Source organism: Thunnus thynnus, chromosome 3, assembly GCF_963924715.1.
Source record: "Thunnus thynnus chromosome 3, fThuThy2.1, whole genome shotgun sequence".
In the NCBI taxonomy this organism is placed as follows: Eukaryota; Metazoa; Chordata; class Actinopteri; order Scombriformes; family Scombridae; genus Thunnus; species Thunnus thynnus.
In genome coordinates this window covers 32753792-32771587 of record NC_089519.1, presented here as the reverse complement: position 1 = coordinate 32771587, position 17796 = coordinate 32753792, and the positions used below count along the sequence as shown (strand labels likewise).

General features: G+C 38.5%; 1 protein-coding gene across 1 annotated transcript in view; it reads right to left on the bottom strand.

Moving 5' to 3' along the window:
- LOC137180171 (complement C3-like) overlaps positions 1-17796 on the bottom strand; it is a 32618-nt gene that overhangs the window by 6921 nt on the left and 7901 nt on the right. Inside the window, exons 12-32 of the mRNA XM_067585448.1 lie at positions 17218-17332; positions 16449-16564; positions 16127-16270; positions 15216-15431; positions 14896-15096; positions 13972-14127; positions 13297-13426; positions 11928-11996; positions 11133-11438; positions 9437-9686; positions 7836-7921; positions 7179-7318; positions 6860-7066; positions 6179-6239; positions 5147-5230; positions 4864-5067; positions 4365-4440; positions 3247-3406; positions 2514-2621; positions 2211-2361; positions 724-887 (exon numbers count right to left, since the gene is read on the bottom strand). Of these exons, the coding sequence (XP_067441549.1) occupies positions 724-887; positions 2211-2361; positions 2514-2621; positions 3247-3406; positions 4365-4440; positions 4864-5067; positions 5147-5230; positions 6179-6239; positions 6860-7066; positions 7179-7318; positions 7836-7921; positions 9437-9686; positions 11133-11438; positions 11928-11996; positions 13297-13426; positions 13972-14127; positions 14896-15096; positions 15216-15431; positions 16127-16270; positions 16449-16564; positions 17218-17332 (3144 nt within the window). The remainder of the gene's footprint in view (positions 1-723; positions 888-2210; positions 2362-2513; positions 2622-3246; positions 3407-4364; positions 4441-4863; positions 5068-5146; positions 5231-6178; positions 6240-6859; positions 7067-7178; positions 7319-7835; positions 7922-9436; positions 9687-11132; positions 11439-11927; positions 11997-13296; positions 13427-13971; positions 14128-14895; positions 15097-15215; positions 15432-16126; positions 16271-16448; positions 16565-17217; positions 17333-17796) is intronic.

Here is a 17796-nt window from a genome sequence, read left to right as displayed (position 1 = left end):
GGTTGTGTTAGTCATCTCTTATGTGATGCTTCCCTCTGCTGGCTTATAATAAGCTGTACATGCATTATGACAAACCACAATGTGGAGAAAAGTTTGTGTTGGTCTATCTGTGCAGCCAGAAGTATGATCATCTCATCTGGACTGAAATTTCTCTTTAAGCAGGAAGTTTATGTTGTTACCAAAACTGCAATAAAATACACCAAGAACAGAGTTTACATCATTCATTAAAGCACAGCAGACAATTATGCATCAGGATTTTGTCAACTATGAGAAGTTTTGTTACTGAGTTTGTGTTGAGGTAACTATCCCATTAATATCCCTGGTTGCATTCGGTCATTTCAGGCCAAGCTGTGAATCACTGAACACAGGTGCTTTATGATAATTTTGGATTTACATGCTTTTGCACCAATAAAGTGCCTTGATTTTTCAGGTATTTAATCAACTGCATTAGAGAAAACATCACACATGTTGAAAAGGTTAATCTTGCTTCTACTCTAACATATTTTCTTCTATTATAAAAAGAAAACCCCTCACTAATCCTGTGTGAAGTGAAGAAAGCCAACTGTCAAAACATGCTGAAGTCAACAATAAATCTATGAGAGGCCGCTGAAAGCTGAAAGCTGAAAGCTGAAAGCTTAGAATATCTTGTTACATACTACAATACTTGATTACTTGTTACATACTCAGCTCCCAAATGTCCCCACCCCATCCCTCCGCTGTTACCTGAGTAGACCCGAAGCCTCCTCCTCTCCTCCGCTGGCTGTTCAGCCATTTGAAGGGCACTGCAGCTTCAGCCATGCGGCCCAGCTTCACTAGAGCCAGCAAGGCGTAGCCGGTCCCCTCGAGGGCGAACAAGGTGTTCTGACTGTCGGGCCAGTAGCTGCCACCTGGAGGAGAGAGAAAGAGCCCCTGCGTAAGCTAATGAGAAGGACAAGGCACTCATTCATTCACCATACCTTTAACACTGAATAATGAAGATGCAAAGCAAGGACCTTTATAATGTGAGGCGACAGTGCTAATCTGAAAATTAATTTTAAAAAGTATCAAAATGAACTCTGCAGCTAAATTTAAGACTAACTGGTTATTGCCTGACATGTTTAATATAAAATAATTTAACTGGCTAGATGCTGTATGATTGTTTAATTCTTGCTATTGCATTCCCTCTGGATGAGAGCATTGGCTGCATGCCTGAACTCCACACTTCAGTAACTGTATGTGGTGGAGACTAGGGAGAAAGGTACACAGTATAGAGATTTATAGAAGATATATCAGTTTTAACTTAAAGGGGACATATTAGGCACATTAGGCACATTTCCAGCTCTATATTTTTAATCTGAGGCTCTATTGGAATATCTTTGCATGTTTTAAAGTTCAAAAAACTCCTTATTTATCTTATACTGGCCCTTTATGCAGCACCTCAGTTCAGCCTCTGTCTGAAGCGGGCCGTTTTAGCTTCTGTCTCTTTAAGGCCCCCCTCATAAAGAACCCAATCTGTTCTGATTGGCCAGCTCTTGGAAGCTTTCCCTCAGGAGACTTCCACCAGCTCCAGAGGCAATGTAAACAAACTATGACACAAACTATAGGACTGGGATTTCACTTATTTTTCTGGTTATTTACTCAAAATGTCAACTTCTCAAATACATCAGTACATGTTTGAGCTGAAATCTGATCCGAAATATGAGTGGACAGAGCAAACATCAAATGAAAAAGCCTTAGCAACAACCTTGGCAACAAAAGCTGTGGAACAGGTAACCGTTTATGGTTAGATTTAGGCATGAGGAGTGAGATGGTTAGGGTTAGGGTAAGAATATCAGGGTCAGAGCCAATCAGAGGCAGAGTAAGGGCGGGTCTTCGCAGAATGCAGGTGAGGGAAAAAAATAACATAGGTATAAAAAAATCTTCACAGACAACAGGGACATTTCTACATATGTTAACCTCAAGTTTTGGAACTTTGACTGTGTTTAGCACAGATATACAACATCATAATGGTATATAAATAACAGAAAACCATAAAAAGCATAATATGTCCCCTTCAACAACAACTTTTTTTGTTCTAAAACATGATGTCTGAAATTGAGCCAAAGAATTGCAAAAACTAAAATGCAAAGTACAGATTGAAGCAGTTTTTAAAATTACAAAAAGTAACTTATTAGTTTTTGCAGGTAATATCCTCTGCTCTAAAAATGAAACAAATGAAACATGCAGGATACCTGGAGCTGCAGCTTTCAGTAAAATTTGTGTCGGGTTGAAGACTTTTCTCTGCAGAGCCAGTGCGTATGAGGCAATGGCCACCGTGTATGGTCTCCTCCCCGACGTCATCAGTGCACGCTTCAGGTACTGGGCTGTCTTATGCATAATTACCTTAAAGCACACAGATACAGTAGATTATAGTTTCAAGTACAACTCTACCACAAGTCATAATGACAGGGACATAAACAAGTACTTTACAGGCAACCGTGAATTATGGATAAAAGCCATCTGCTAATACAAGATGTTTTTTCTGTGTTCTTTACCTCTATGTTTTGACCACTGCAGCGGATTCCCGCCTGCTGCGCCTCAGCCAGCGCTATGAGGACGAAGGCTGTAAGGGTCGTCTGAGGGTCATCACCACGGAGACCACCCTGGAGACAAATAAACATGAAAATTGAATGTAAAAAATGTAAAGTTTTAGCACCATGTCCACTTCATTTCAATTTCTGCAAATTATTATTTCCGAAGTTTCCTGAATGCTTTTCCAAAACTGAGGCAAAACATCTGCCCTGTTTGCATTCTGGTTTACTGCATTAAATTGTGAATTGCAGAGCAAAATGGTGAAAGAAAGAAGCCCTGATTCTTTGATTAGAGACAATTGTTATGATTATCGACAAGTTTGAGTTTGTTTAAATCATTCCTGCTATCAAACTGTAGTTGTGCTTAAAAAATCATGTGCACTGATGTCAATTACCCTCAGAAAAACAAGACAAAATCACACCAAGCAAAAAATGTTATTGTTTTATGTGAGATTTAGAATGAACTTGTCCTTTAACAATGGTTTCTAGGATACTATAAATATTGAGGGATATTGCGCGTTAGATTGTTTATTTAAGGGGAATGTTTATATTAGTCTGATATACACTAATTAAAGTGAATTAAAAGAGGAGCAAGAAAGATGGGGATGGAAAGAGGAAAGAAAACATGCTCTCTTTGTTGAATAGACTAATTCAATTATCAGCAGTGTTTTTAAGTGTGTGTCAGTCAGTTTCTCACAATCATGGTAGTGCTGTAAACTGGGTTGTCCTCCACGAAGTGTCCCCTAGAATTGTGTTTGTTGTTCACCAGGTAGAGCAGAGGGTCACACACTTGTTGCTTGTCGATGCCAACGATGGAGTAAGCCATGGAGAAAACCTTCACCACGTACGCTGTGATCCTGACATTCAGTTAGACTGTGATTAGCTTACAGCTGGTCACTTTTAAATACACATCATCTAACAGATTATGTAACAGGGAACTGCATACTGATGTCAAAGTATTCAAATAGAGGTGCAACAATTAGTTGATTAATCAATTAATTGATTGGCAGAAAAAAAAATAGAATCTATTTTAATAATTGATTCATTATTGAAGTAAGTTTTCAAGCAAAAGTGCAAAACTTTCCCTGGTAAATATGACAATACCAAAAGTATTATCATTTGTGGGGATTAGCTGCTTTTCTGTCCCTTATATGAGTTAATTGAGATCTTTGGATTTTGATGTGTTGGTTGGATGAAACAAGCAATATGAGCTCAGACTGTGATTCTTTTTAGACTTTTTAAAGACCAAACAATTAAAGTAATTGAATTATTAATAGACTTATCAACTGATTATTTTCATTAATCAATAATGAAAATAATAATTAGTTGCATCCACACATTCTGATTACCAATACTTACTTTAAAATTACTTAAGTAAAAACAGGAAGAAACACCTCTAAAATGTCACATTGGCTCCCTTTTTAATCAAGTATCTTAATATGTCATTCATGTAATCCTGAAGAGAAGTCATGTGAAAACTCATGTAATCAAAAATTCCAAAATCTCAAATTAAAAATAATCCCGGATCAACTCCAAAACTGAAATAATTGTAATACATCTGTCTACCAGATTTTTTTTAGAGATACCCCGCTGACAGACAGACAGTTACAAAACATTCATGAGCTATTACGTAAATCTGCAAGCAAGCGTGGACTGACCATACAGTAATTATATTGTTTTTAATTCTACTTCCAATTCATGGAATAACACTGATAAACACTGAGTGTCTTGTAAACACTTAAGGGAAAAGAGCACAAAATCAAAACAAGAAATGTGGATCAATTAAATATGTTAAAGGTTATTTTTCGACCGTACCATGTGCTTGCACCTTCGCTCCTGTAGGGGGGGTAGGAGCCATCACTCTTTCTGTATTCCAGCTGGTTCTCGTAGCCTGAAAAACACATCACAAAAGAATTTAAAGATGGGATACAAAATGAGTGAGACACTTGGCTTACATGATTTTTTATGGGATCTGTTTTCTCGTTGAGGAGTTAAAACAAGATTATTCCACAACCATCCGTCCATCCATTCATCTAGTTAGCCAACATGCCGTCCATCTGTTCACCGAAGCTGCAGTTCGTACATCAACCATCTGTCTATCTATCCAACTATCCATCACCCACAGTGATGGAAAGTACATTTACTCAAGTATTGTAAGTGTAATTTTAAGATACTTGTACTTTACTTGAGTATTTCCATTTTATGCTATTTTGTACTTCCACTATGCTACATTTCAGAGGGAAATGTACTTTTTACTCCACTACATTTATTTCCCTGTTACCCATCCATCCAACCTTCCCTCCTCCTCTCTCACCTCTCTTGATGTAGCGGAGAGCCTCGGCCTTGCGCTGCACCCCCACGCTCTCCCAGTTGTTGGTTCGGTCCAGGTAGAGGGTGGCGATGAGCGGCAGAGTGATGCGGGCCAAGTTCTGCTCCACACAGCCGCCAGGCATCTGGATTAGAGACGCCAGAGAGTCCTCACTGATAGAATTGTCAATGCTGTCTGCCAACACATTCCCTGGAGAAGAAACAAGAAAATTTAGTCTGTTCGTCTACGTTCATTGTTAATCCTTACGACCGCTCTGCTAGTGACTGACCTCTGACATTGATGAATGTCTCTGGCACAGAGTTTGGCACAACTGACTCCAGTTCAATCTTGCCCATACGAACTGTTTGCGTTCCTGTGGTGGACGGAAACAGAACAATAAAATTAAGCTTCAGGAATATCTCATCCAAACCTGAAGAGGATCCATTCCTTGAAAAAAACAACCCCCCCAAAAAAAACATCAACCCTAATTTGTACACACATACAGCAACTACACATGAGCCTTAAAGGACCCTTACTGTTTGCTAAAGTACCAATTGAGCTTTTGAGCTATAAAACAATTAGGAAAACCTCTAAATTGTCCAAAAATTGTAACATTCAAAAATATGCATTACTTTTATTTCAGCATTACAATATAATTAAAGCTGCAAGCAGCATTGAACGGGCCTTCGCACCCTTGCACACATTGGGTGTGGTGCAAGGGTGTCCAAGGGCTTCTGTCACAGGCATGTAGATGTCTCCAGACCTCCATCATATATTCTACAGTTTAAAATACCAATAGGTAAATAAATAGTTTGTTTGCGACTCATAATGACAGGAGTTAACTGATAGACAAAGTTGATCTTTGGTACCCTGATATGATGCACTTCTGGCAAATATGAAACATCATGAGTCTTGCTACTATCTCACTGCACTAATCTGGAAGCTTCCTTCATGCCTTCATGCTCACATTCATATTGTAAACTCATGTATGCTTTGCTGCTGTTGTTGCTGTTATTTGCCAGACTCTCCTTAAACTCTCTCCTGCATCTCCAGGAGAAGAAACATATTATCATCTCTACTGATGTCACTGTTCCTGCACACAGCACGCTCATGTTGCTAGATAAATAAATAAATTTTGGTTTTTAGTGCTTTAAGTCGAAGGATTCCCAAGAGACGAGAGAGAAAAACAGAACACCAGAATTACAGCCTGAATCAAATCATGCTGAGTAGAGAGGATGGGACGTAACCATGATAAATGTAGCATTTAATATGTTGCTGACAGGAGAAAATAGTAAATTATGCATCTCTGCAGTCTCCTTACCTCCTTCAGCAGACGGGTTCAACACCACACTCCAAACTTCAGTTTTCTGCACTCCTTCCAACTGTTAAGGTAAAAAAAAAAAAATTATATCTGATTTTTTTTTTCTTCAAAATAAGTCTGTGTTCTTGTAAGACACATCTAAATAGTAAACAAAACTTCTGAACATATTTTAATTATTTTTGCACACTGTAAAGCAGGTACATCTGAAAATTGCTTGACGTATATATGTCATCAGTTAGTCTACAGTTGTAGACTTGTCAACTTTTGTTTTCCTAACTTGGTCTATCCTGTACATACATCTATTACACGTATGTCCATCTTGGAAGAGGGATCTGTTTTTCTTTCTGAGATCTCTTCCATTTTTTTCCAGTAAAAGGGTTTCTTGGGAGAGTTTTTCCTTACTGAATCAAGGGTCCTGTTGTATAAAACCCCCTGTGGTAAATTTGTACTTTGTGATATTAGGCTATATAAATAAAAAATTAATTTACTTGACATTTATAAAAAGACATTTCATGGCTGATATATTCCAGCATATCAAATTTGCTATCTAGGCAGTTTAAACTGTTGTTAGAACAATGATGGACCCCCAAAAGGTACCTTAATTACCTTAAGGAGGAGAAAAACTGAACTGTTAACATTTGTATTGTTACAGCTATTCCATCATCTTTAAAAGTAACTCACCACCACATTTAGGCTTTTCTGGATGCGATCTCCTCCTATGTCCCTGCCTACCACCATCACCTCCAGAGGAAGCTTCCCCACTATCTGCGGTATGATGGTGTAAGGCACCACTACAGAAGAGCCTGCCGACACCGTAACTTCCTGTGTGTGTCTGCCCTTGAAGGCGATGCTGCACATGTTTTCTGTCTTCATCAGCACCACCTGCACCTGAGCGGAAACCAGTCACAGAACGGTCAGCAGTGACACAAATCCTGTAGAAATGCATTATTTGCCCAGGCTGAGCAAAGAGAAAGTGAAGGGATAAAGGTGATTTTCTTACATCCAGGTCATCATAGCCGTAGTTATGGACCACGGCTTTAATCACAATCTGTTCGTGTCTTGCCACTGAATACGGCAGCTTCAGGTCCACAAAGAAACGTTTCCATGCTCTGATGTTGTAAGGCTCGGCAACGCAGAAACCTGCACACATTCAGAAGTAAATTAATAAATCTGCATGTGGAACGTCAAGAAGATGATTCCACTTCAACTTTTACTTGAACATCTACAAGAATGACTCGTAAGTCATACAATTAATACTTGGATGAAAGTTTCATCCCTTTAGATTCAATGATTGAGTCATTTTTTATTGCAATTTTCAGTTATTGGTGTCAGTGCTGACTCTATGTTTACTCATCAAATAATAATTCCAACATTATGAGAATGACATTGTTTGAATTAGCGTATTGTGTTCAAAAGTTGTTCAGAATAAAGTAGATGGAACAAAAACAGAATGTGGATTCAATATTTGTTATTTTAATGCCTAGTCAGTCATTGAATGTTTGTGTTTGTTGAAACAAATCAGACTAATTAATCCAATTCAAATAAAGCTGTTCACAAAAAAAAAAAAAAAAAATCATCAGTAAATCATTCCAGTTTCAGTACAAATGGGTCATAGCACAACAAGGCAAGTTAGCTCCCACACCCCTCCTCCCCCTACCTGTTTGAGGTGATGTACTGACTGCCATAACTCCCCACTCTGTGATGCTGTCAGGTAATGGGTTACTCACAGTCTCAGACGCCAATCTGTTGAATCAGAATAAAAGTCAACTTTATTTGCCTATTATGCTGAGAATGCTTAGTAAATCTCAGCATAAGTGAAAAGGACAAATTTTCAGGACAATACAGATACAGAGATACAACCAAAGATATCAAGCCTAAAACATATAAGAAACTGCTATTATATAGAACAACAGACTATCTATATACAGGGTTGTGGTACTGGTAGTGCAAGAGTGAATGGAAGTGCAAAGAATGCTGGAATAAATACTACATGGGTAATAAATTACTTATACTATGCACAGTATATACAGACTGCTTAGATTTGCATGTATGCAATGAAAGGATATTATATAACTGTTATTGCACAATGTTTTTATTACACTGTAATAGATAGATGATATGTGTGTACATTACAATGATCACCTTCATGCCAGTGTGCCTCAATTCATCACCAGCAGATCAGCAGTCTAAAATAGGGCTGCAACTAATGATTATTTTATTTTTCAATTAATCTGCCATTTATTTCCTTGATTAAAAACATCAGAGAAGAGTGATGAATGCATATGCATGCCAATGAAAATATTCTGAAGCTCAAGGTGATGTTATCAAATGTCTTGTTTTGTCTGACCAACAGTCCAAACCCCAAAATATTTAATTTTCTATAAGGTAAGACAAGGAAAAGCAGCAAATTCTCCCATTTGAGAAGCTGGAACTGTCAGATGTTGTGTATTTTTGCTTGAAAAAAGACTTCATTGATTATCAAAATAGTTGCAGATTAATATTCTGTCAGTCAACTGACCTATTGACTAATCGTTGCAACTCTAGTCTAGACTACAGCTTCTTCATAATAGATGTTACATAGAAGTCTATATAGTATGACTGCATGAACGGTGATTCACTGTATAACTAAAGAAAGACAAAGAAAGCAGTGTAAAGATTTAAGAAAGAGTAATCCAACATTTTTTGCATTTCACAATGCAAACAAGCACATGACACACAGACAGGCATCTGCATTGATACAGGACATGTATAAGCATTAGACACACAAACAAGCACAGTACACACATGCAACACCACAAACACAGATAAATGTATGTCAGCATAGTTGATTCTGAGCTGAGCTTCAACATGATGCAACCCAGGGGATTCAAGGTGCTACGTGTTTTGTCTCCGAGGTGAAATGGGGTGAGAGACTTTGGACCGACCCTAACCTGTCCATTCATCCTTCAAACACAGTTAGTCTAGTACCACTGGCTGGATTTTGGACAAAACTTTTCAGTATCCAGTTGCTGTTGGGGGGTCATATTAGTCCTTTCCAGTGTTTGAGAGTTGCATTCAGGCACGTGTTTAATGGTCCAGACACTGAACAACTTATTGGATGTTGGTAAAAATTTGGGGAATAAAGCATCTCATGCTTTATGTGAGCCCTAAAATCTAACAGTCTCAATTAAAGGAATGATGCTGTTCCACCGACTGAGGTTTAAGTACACCAATGAGACTTTTTAATCTCTGTAACTTCTACTCTAACCTTTCACTCACCCGTCTCTGTCGGCCTCGCTGGGCAGGTCAACATCCTTCCACAGCCAAGACTCGAAGAACTTGGAGCGCAGATACACCTCACTCTCATCCAGGTAATCCCAATCTTCCTCCTCCTCCTCCTCTTCCTCTTCCTCCATCACAGGACTCGACATCATTACCCTTCTCTCTTCTCCCATTTTGTTGTTATCCGTAAAGGAAAAATGCCCTTCACGTGCAGATAGCCTAGGTGATTCACGTCTAGCTGCCCAATCTATGTGAACACATTCATATATGATTAGCAGGTCTTGACCTCTTATTACACAGCTCTAATATATTAATCTTTCAATATGTCAAAATCAGTACAGACACATTTCTGAACATGCAATGAGCTGAGTGGATGAAACTGATTGAGATTTTCTCTCACGCTAGCTTTGGTTCTAGGGATGGTAACGTCAGACAGTTGGTTGGTCCACCACTTTGGAGGATGTATCTTAATGACTTTGATGATCCCCCGACTTTTCCTCTACTCTAAATCAACACTAAATTAAGATGGAAAGCATGGTAAACATTATACCTGCTAAGCAGGTAGTGAGCATGTGCTGACATTAGCAGTTAGCTCCACTGACTAAGTCTGAAAGAAGTCTGAGAAAGAAAAGACAAAATGGTTACAAAACAGGAATTATAATAATGTGTCTTTGAGTATGTTGAAAAGCACTCTATTTTTTTTTTATTATTATTATTATTACTACTGTTATTTTTTGGTGGATAAAATGTGAATGTAAACTGCACCATATTAATGTGCAGTTCAAATAATGGTGAAGATACACCCACAGAATTAGCCCCTAATGAAATTTGCCTACTGATTATGCCAATAATAACTATTGATCCACAGTATATGTGTATCTATAAATAAAATCAACAAAATCAATTTCCTGCTATTGTATGACAGTTCTAGAAAGATTCTTTGGGCCAACATTAAAGAGACATGCTGGTTTTATCAGTGGTTAAACAAAGGAAGCACTGAACCGCAATGAGAGTAATACTGCTACTACCCTGCTCTCTGTGGGCTAAATCGTGTTTCACTTCCCTTTCACTGGTTAGGCTGTGGTCAGAAGTTCCTGAAAGTTTCAAACCATAGAGAACAGCACAGCAGTAGTTTTCTTTTTGTGATTCAGTGTTTAATTTTATTATAACTGAGGTGAATTTGTTGCCTCAGAGTTTGTGGTAGAAATAATTCATTTGTTATATTTGTAATATTTAATAATGCTCTTCACTGTTTAGCAAGTACATACAGTGTGCCTGAAAAACAAGTTTAACAATCACTGTAAGGTGAATGGAAAACTTCATTGAAATATGCATCAAAGTTGACTGAACCCTCTTTTTTCCCAGCAATAGGATTAATAGTGCCTCTCACTTCAATTGGATTGTGTATCACATAGTATTTAGCAGTGTGTTTACTAGCGAGTAGGATCAAAAGTGTCTCCCTGTAACATTTTGGAAATAAAATGTTGGAAACTTCAAACTTCAAAAATGTTAAATCACAGTGTTCCTTTAAAAATCCCTGGACATCCAGCAAAAACTAATCACTTGACCTATGATAAACAACCTCTTTTTCCACCAAATTTCAAAGCAATGTGTTTTAAAAGTTTTCAAATTGTGTTCCTAACTAGCAAACAAACAGGACTGAAAAGACAAAGCCTCTGGTGGAGGTAATTACCAAAGTTGTGCCGGGAGAGGGGTATCCTCTCTCTGCCGAGACCCATAAAACTACGATCAAATGATAGATAAGTGGGCCTGGGTGGAAGGGTGGTGGTGGGTTGTGGGGTGGTGGGTTGTGGGGTGGTGGGAATCTCGGTATCAAACACCTGGTCCCTGTAGGTGGCGCAGCAGTAGCGGAAAGCCCGGATGCACTCCCAGCCCTCAGTGATGTAGAGGGAGCGTCGCGTGCACGAGTACGGCATGGGGATCTCCCTCAGGCCATCCTTACAGCAACGGTGCTGCAGCTTTTCCTTGTAGTGACTCTCTGGAGGCGGAGAGGAGAGGAGGGGGGCGGAGGAGAGGAAGACAGCAGGGAGTAATCAGTGTTAGTAATATAGTAATCAATATTTTTTACAACAATTAATGAAAAGGCTGTGTAATGTAAAATTGGTTGGTAGCTAGTAGTGATGAACCCACTCTGAGAATTATCACCAAACTTGCCAGCTTTATGCACCTTTTTAGCTTCTTTTAGGAAATTGTTTTGGTTTTTAGAGCAATTTTACTGTATGGTTCAATCTCAGCACTCTCATTGGCCACATTTCCAGTAGCAGCGGGAAGCTGTATTCAGTCAAACAAGCTCTGATTGTTCTGCTACAGTTGCTAAAACAGTGGGTGAAAAAAGCCAGGTAAGAGAAGGCGGAGATTAAAACAGAGTTGTTAAAAACAGTAGCTTAAATCACCAGTCAGGACTAAGAAGTGCTTCTTTCCACCTGTTCTGAGCCAAACAAACACTCTGTGATGAGAGAGCACTCACCCAGCTGGGCTTTACGTCGTAACAGTTCGGCAGAGCGTCTCCTTCTGGCACTGCCTGGACACTGCAGGGCTGAGGAGAGGAGAGATTAAGTTTAAACAATTACCTATTTATCAAATGATTGATCAATATCCTTACCCTGAACTGATTCCTATTTAAGACTTTTCAAACAAATTCTAAACAAGTCTTCATGTCTACTACTTCTTATTATTTTCAGTTTCAACTCTATCCTGGCAAGAATACAACTCTGAGGCACAGAATAACTGCTGTCAGTAACAAGCTGTCAATTCAAGAAATATTGTCATTGTATCAACCTTCAGTATGAGTTACTGTTTTCCACAGTGACTTTTGCTTGCTTGTAATGTGAATAATTTTTGAATCTTATATTAAGTCACTTTGGATGAAAGTGTCAACAAACTACCTGAAACGACTCTTTAGCAATGCATACTACCTGTAAGTGTTGAAAATGTTAATTCAACATACATAAGGGGGGCAAAATATCAGTAACACTTTTCAATATAATACAGTCCAGTACTGCCACTGACCCCAATAATGAACGTAAAGTAGAATAATCACCTTTCTGCTGTTGTATTGGATTGCATCAGATTGCAAAAGTGTTCCTAATAAAGTGCTCGGTGAGTGTACATAAAAGCATGACTGTTTCATATACAGACTTATTTAGAGATCAGACTAGAAACCCACCCATAGTAGGTCCAGTTTTGCTTCACTTTCGGTAAACACACACTGTAAACATGGACTTCAGATGCCACGCAGGCAAAGAGGGACTACAAAACTACTTTGTGACTTTAACAATTCATGATAGTTTTTTTATTGCTATAACTATAATAACCATGTACATGTATGTGACAGTGTATTGACAAAAAAAACTTGCACAAACAATGCTTTTCTTTAAATCCATTTTTCTTATCTAAAGAAAAATAACAAAAAAAAGAAAGAACACAAACAGTTAAGTCTCACTCACTTGTATCTCCAGTTCATAACCAATCAATATTTTCCAGACAGATTTTGCACCCATCCACCTCATCATCCATTAAACCTGCAGATGTTCTTACATCGGATCAATAATCAATACTAGTCAACAAACTATTGCAATGCACCGCATACTGGATGAAGAGAACATTTACAGCATGTTGAGTAATCCTGTGAATCAGTCTGTTTGAGAAGTTACAGAGCCTGTATGCGTCATCAGAACTGCTTGTTGAATGGGAACTAAACTGATAAGCCAAATATTGGTGAGAAAAGCAATATGTCAACTCAACCCTTGTTTTTTTAAAGCCTTGCTTTTGAAGGTATCAGAGTAGCTTAAATTGTCCCAACACAAGGGCAGGCAGCTACACCCAGCTTCACGTACCTTGTCTGGCTTGGGTTTTGAACCCAGCACTGGAGGTGTAGAGCACTCCTGCATCTGTGAACACCTTCATGGCATCTCGGCCTCCCCCTCGCGTGCAGCCTATGTCGCCATGCTCCACCACATCCCAAATCTAAGCAAAAGAAGAAAAGGAGACTTGATGTTTTTGCCTCTTTGCATTCAATTTTCAGTAGGGCACTAATGATGGTTAACTTGTGACACCATCACGTTTTCCATTATGTCACCTAAAACTAATGTTTACTGTTCACACATATGTGCAAAGAAAGCATGACTTTTGGGAAAAATTTGAAAGCAAATTGAGAGACTAAGATGACCATTTATATTGTCATCTATCATCTTTGTTTTTCTCATGTACTACAAGGTGGAAAACAAAGAACTTGCTTTTATGCTCCTCAAAACTTTTAGATATGCGTCATAAAACAGTTGCAGATTTTACATTTTGCCATGAATATCCCTGTTTGAATCTTTTAGATGTGTATATATTTTTCCTTGTAAATTGGTTAAAAAAAATCTTAATTTTGCAATTTTTCAGTTTTTAGACATATTCTATTCTCTTATTTTATTATATTGTTGCTTACAGTCTTAATTGTAATTTACTGTAATGGATATTCTAAAACACTCCTCACTTCACATCCTAAAACACAAATAAATACACACCTTTCTCTGTGTGAGTCTGTCCTTGTTGAGCAGATACACAGCGTTGTCCACAGCTACCAGACTGACTTTTGCCCCTGGGTCACCTCTGACCTTGAAATCAAAGGTCCTCCCTGGCTCGTAGTCACGAGGTACGCCGTCCACCGGCCCAACTTTAAGCTGTAAGAGAAAATGCATAAAAATGCATTGACACAGTGATAAATACAAGATCATAATGGAAAAACATCATAATGAAGAAAGAACAGAAACAGACTAATATTGGCCATATTCAAAAAGTTATGCGACCATGTGCTACATATCACAAGCTTTTGACTTTTTACCTAAGTTCTTTGAGACATTTATAATGTAGCACAAAGTCAAGAGGTTGTGATACGTAGCACAACAAGCTAGTGAAGCTCTGCAAACGGAACCGCGTTCTCATGCAGTGGCATCTGCCTTACACAGAACTACTCTCCAACGACTGAAAATGTGATCACTGCTTTTGGTCTTTACTCTTTAGTCATTTCTAAACAACCTAACTCGACCAAACTCTTTGTGATGAAGGAACATGTCATCCAGTGCAGCACTGTGACCACTGGACATGTTTTTAATAGTTTTTTGGAGAACAAAAGTCTACAGCACAGAGGAATAAGATATATCAGGCTTTGGATACACACACAATACTTTTTTTTTATTAGAGTAGATATTATTAAAGTAGATCAATTCATTGTTGCTTTGGCTCTGCATATGAGCTTTGTTGACAACAAGAAAAAAAATAGAAAATTGACAGCTATAGCCCTGAGCCTTGCAGTCTAGCATAAGAACACTTTTTGCATGTTGACAGACACACACTGTGAGGTTTTTGTAATTGAACTTGTAACTTTTTCAGCTATAGAACAATCTCTATAAGCTCCTCCAGTGACCTCTGAGACTTAGCTGATCACTCACCCCTCCAACACAGGAATCTACCACATCCACCCACACAGAGTCAGCCACCACCTCTTCACGCCTGGACCAGGGAATGGTGTAGAACGCCACGAAACGGAACGACGGCATCATCTCCGAGGTGACCGTCAGCCCGACATGGGTTGACACTTGACCAGTCACATCCACACGCTTAGCAAGGATGATTTTGCCTTTACTGAGCACCTGAGAGAGACAAAAGTTTTGAAAGAAAGTCATGATTGCATTTTTTTTCTTTCCATTTTTTTTATTTCATTGATGTATTGAAAATGTTCTGTGCTGAAAAACGGATGTGCCTGTCTCACCATGTAGGTGATTTGCTTAATGAGGTCTCTGTGGTCCTGGTCTGCAGCACTGATGGTCAGTGACATGGACAGGCTGTCCCCTACAGACACAATATTGGTCCCAGTGGAGATGTATAGGTAATTCCGTTGGCTCATGCTATAGGGGACATATGGCTGAACATTGACCTGTTGTTTGGCCTGCTGCTCTGGTCTCAGGCCGGCCTGTGTGGTCTCAGCCTGAGAAACAGACAGAACAAGAAATACATTAAGGTTTATGACAAATTTCTCTCCATTACTCCACAGATATATTTCCTGTTCAAAAACTAACAAAACCATAAAAATAACATTAAACCATTAAAACCATTAAAATAACATGGAATGAAGATCACAAACCCGCCATTATATATCTGAAGGGTGTTTGATAGAGATGTCCACAATTACCTTATGCCTTTTACCACCACCACCACCACCTTAGTACATTTTTTTTTTTTAATTTCACTTCAAAAAATACTTTTCAACAACATAGGCCAGACCATAAATGCATGTTGTACACTCAAGAACTGTTTAAAACCTCAAAAAAATCCTTTAAAATTCTAGTCTACAACCCAAAGTTTCCAGAGATACCAACTGTTAAGGCATAATGTCTCTAAAATGATGTACAACACATCTAGAATATTTCCATTTGATGTAATAATGCAGCTATGTATGTAATTTAATGGCATCATGGGTTCAAATATTTAACACAACATAAGCACCATAAAGTTTCACTGTACTGTTGCAACAAACACATGCAAAGTATATTTTAGCATAGCCATGCAAATTAAAAGTTAAATTCTCACAACATTAGACTGTCTGCTTTTAAATCCATGCCCACCCAGCTGCAGGTGGGTTGAGGCTCTGTATAAGTAAAAGTAACATGCAGTCATACTAACAATGATTGTTTTTGGACTTTGATCGTTGGGCATGTTGATGGTAGCTCTTGCTGTGCCGGAGCTGACGACCAGGGGCTCGTCCAGCAGATTCAGCTTTACCGGGACATTACGGGCTGGGGAACCATCATGGTGGCTAACCTGGATCTGAACAGGTTGGGAAGAATTTCTGTGTGATTTTACTTAATTTACTAAGAGTGACTGAGGTAGAGAACACATAAACACAACACACAGAGCATCCAGCTTGGGATGTTTGTTTTTACTGGAGCCATAAAAAATATCCAGTTTACGTAAGATAAACTACAGTAGATAGAGGAGTCCTTACTGTGAAGTCGAAGGGTAGACCTGGCTTGAAGTACTTTGATATGTCTTTAAAGGATACAACATAAGGAGACTCCACAATTTTAATGCCGGTCTTCTGGGCTTCAACCAGGTCACTGCCTGTACAGCACACAAAACAGGGTCAAACAGCAGCAAATAACTCTTAATAGCCACAACCCTGAATAATCTGTTTAACTTTGTTTCAAAGATTTTGAGTTTTTCATACCATGTCACTCTATAAACATTTCTTACTGATTTTTTTTACAGTTCCTGAGAGGAAATTATGTATTTATTGGGTAAAAAATGTTCTTGTATTTTTTTAATGCAGTGTCTGACAGAGAAAGTTTCATATCCATCCAAGGCTTGGAAGTACTCAGTCTGTCAGTTATCTAATATTGAAAAATGAAAAACTAATTTTGAGTTGTTTTTTTTTTTCCACACAACACCACTAACATGCCCCACATTTCCCCCAGAATTGTGACACAGAGGTAAGCTTTTGAAGACTTTAGTTTGTTCAACGGGCCAAAGGGCATGTTGATACACATCATCAAACATGGAATTGTACAGATGTCGCAATCACTGTGTCCTGTAGGGCAGATAAAATAAACACTGGTCTAACTTTGGCAATTTGAAGAGTTTGTTCTCCCTAGGAAAAACATCAACAAACTGAGCAACAACTGATATAATGACTGATTTTATTGATGGAAAATCATTGGTCAAGGGGTTGACTTTCTGGTCTTTTTTCCTGTGTACCAAAACCATAAAGTGCTTACCTGACTTGGTGAGGACAGAGGCCTTGACATACACAGAGTCGCCCACCAAAGATCTGATGTTAGGAAAAGTTGTCTTGATCTCCTCCATGCTCAGCCTGATGATTCCTCCATCCAGCTACAAGAGACACAGAGAGTAATTTTACAAAACAGTCAATAGAAATACTTGTTATTTTGCCACTGTTACTGATAATTTACAGAACTATAACCAGTATTTTTCAATTTTCACAAAGAAAATTGACTCAAGGTCCAGCTTTCAGGCTTTGTCTACAGCTTCCAACCGCACCTCACTGTCTTCATACAGTATGCGATACTTACTACTAACTTCATCCACTATTTACAACTATAAGATGGGGTTGAAAGCTCCAGAAAAAGCTACTGAGTGGACCGTAAGTTTGGATGTTTTCCAAGTTCAAGAATAAACTTTCACATACAACTTTTGATATCAATATTGAACCAAATAACTCTGTTTGATGTGAAAGTTTCACTCAGAGTACCGAAGTCACAGAAACTTAAAATGTAATTCTGTAGATGTCTGTAGCTTTTAGCGTCCTTTAGCTCATTGTTTTGGTTCTCCAGTTG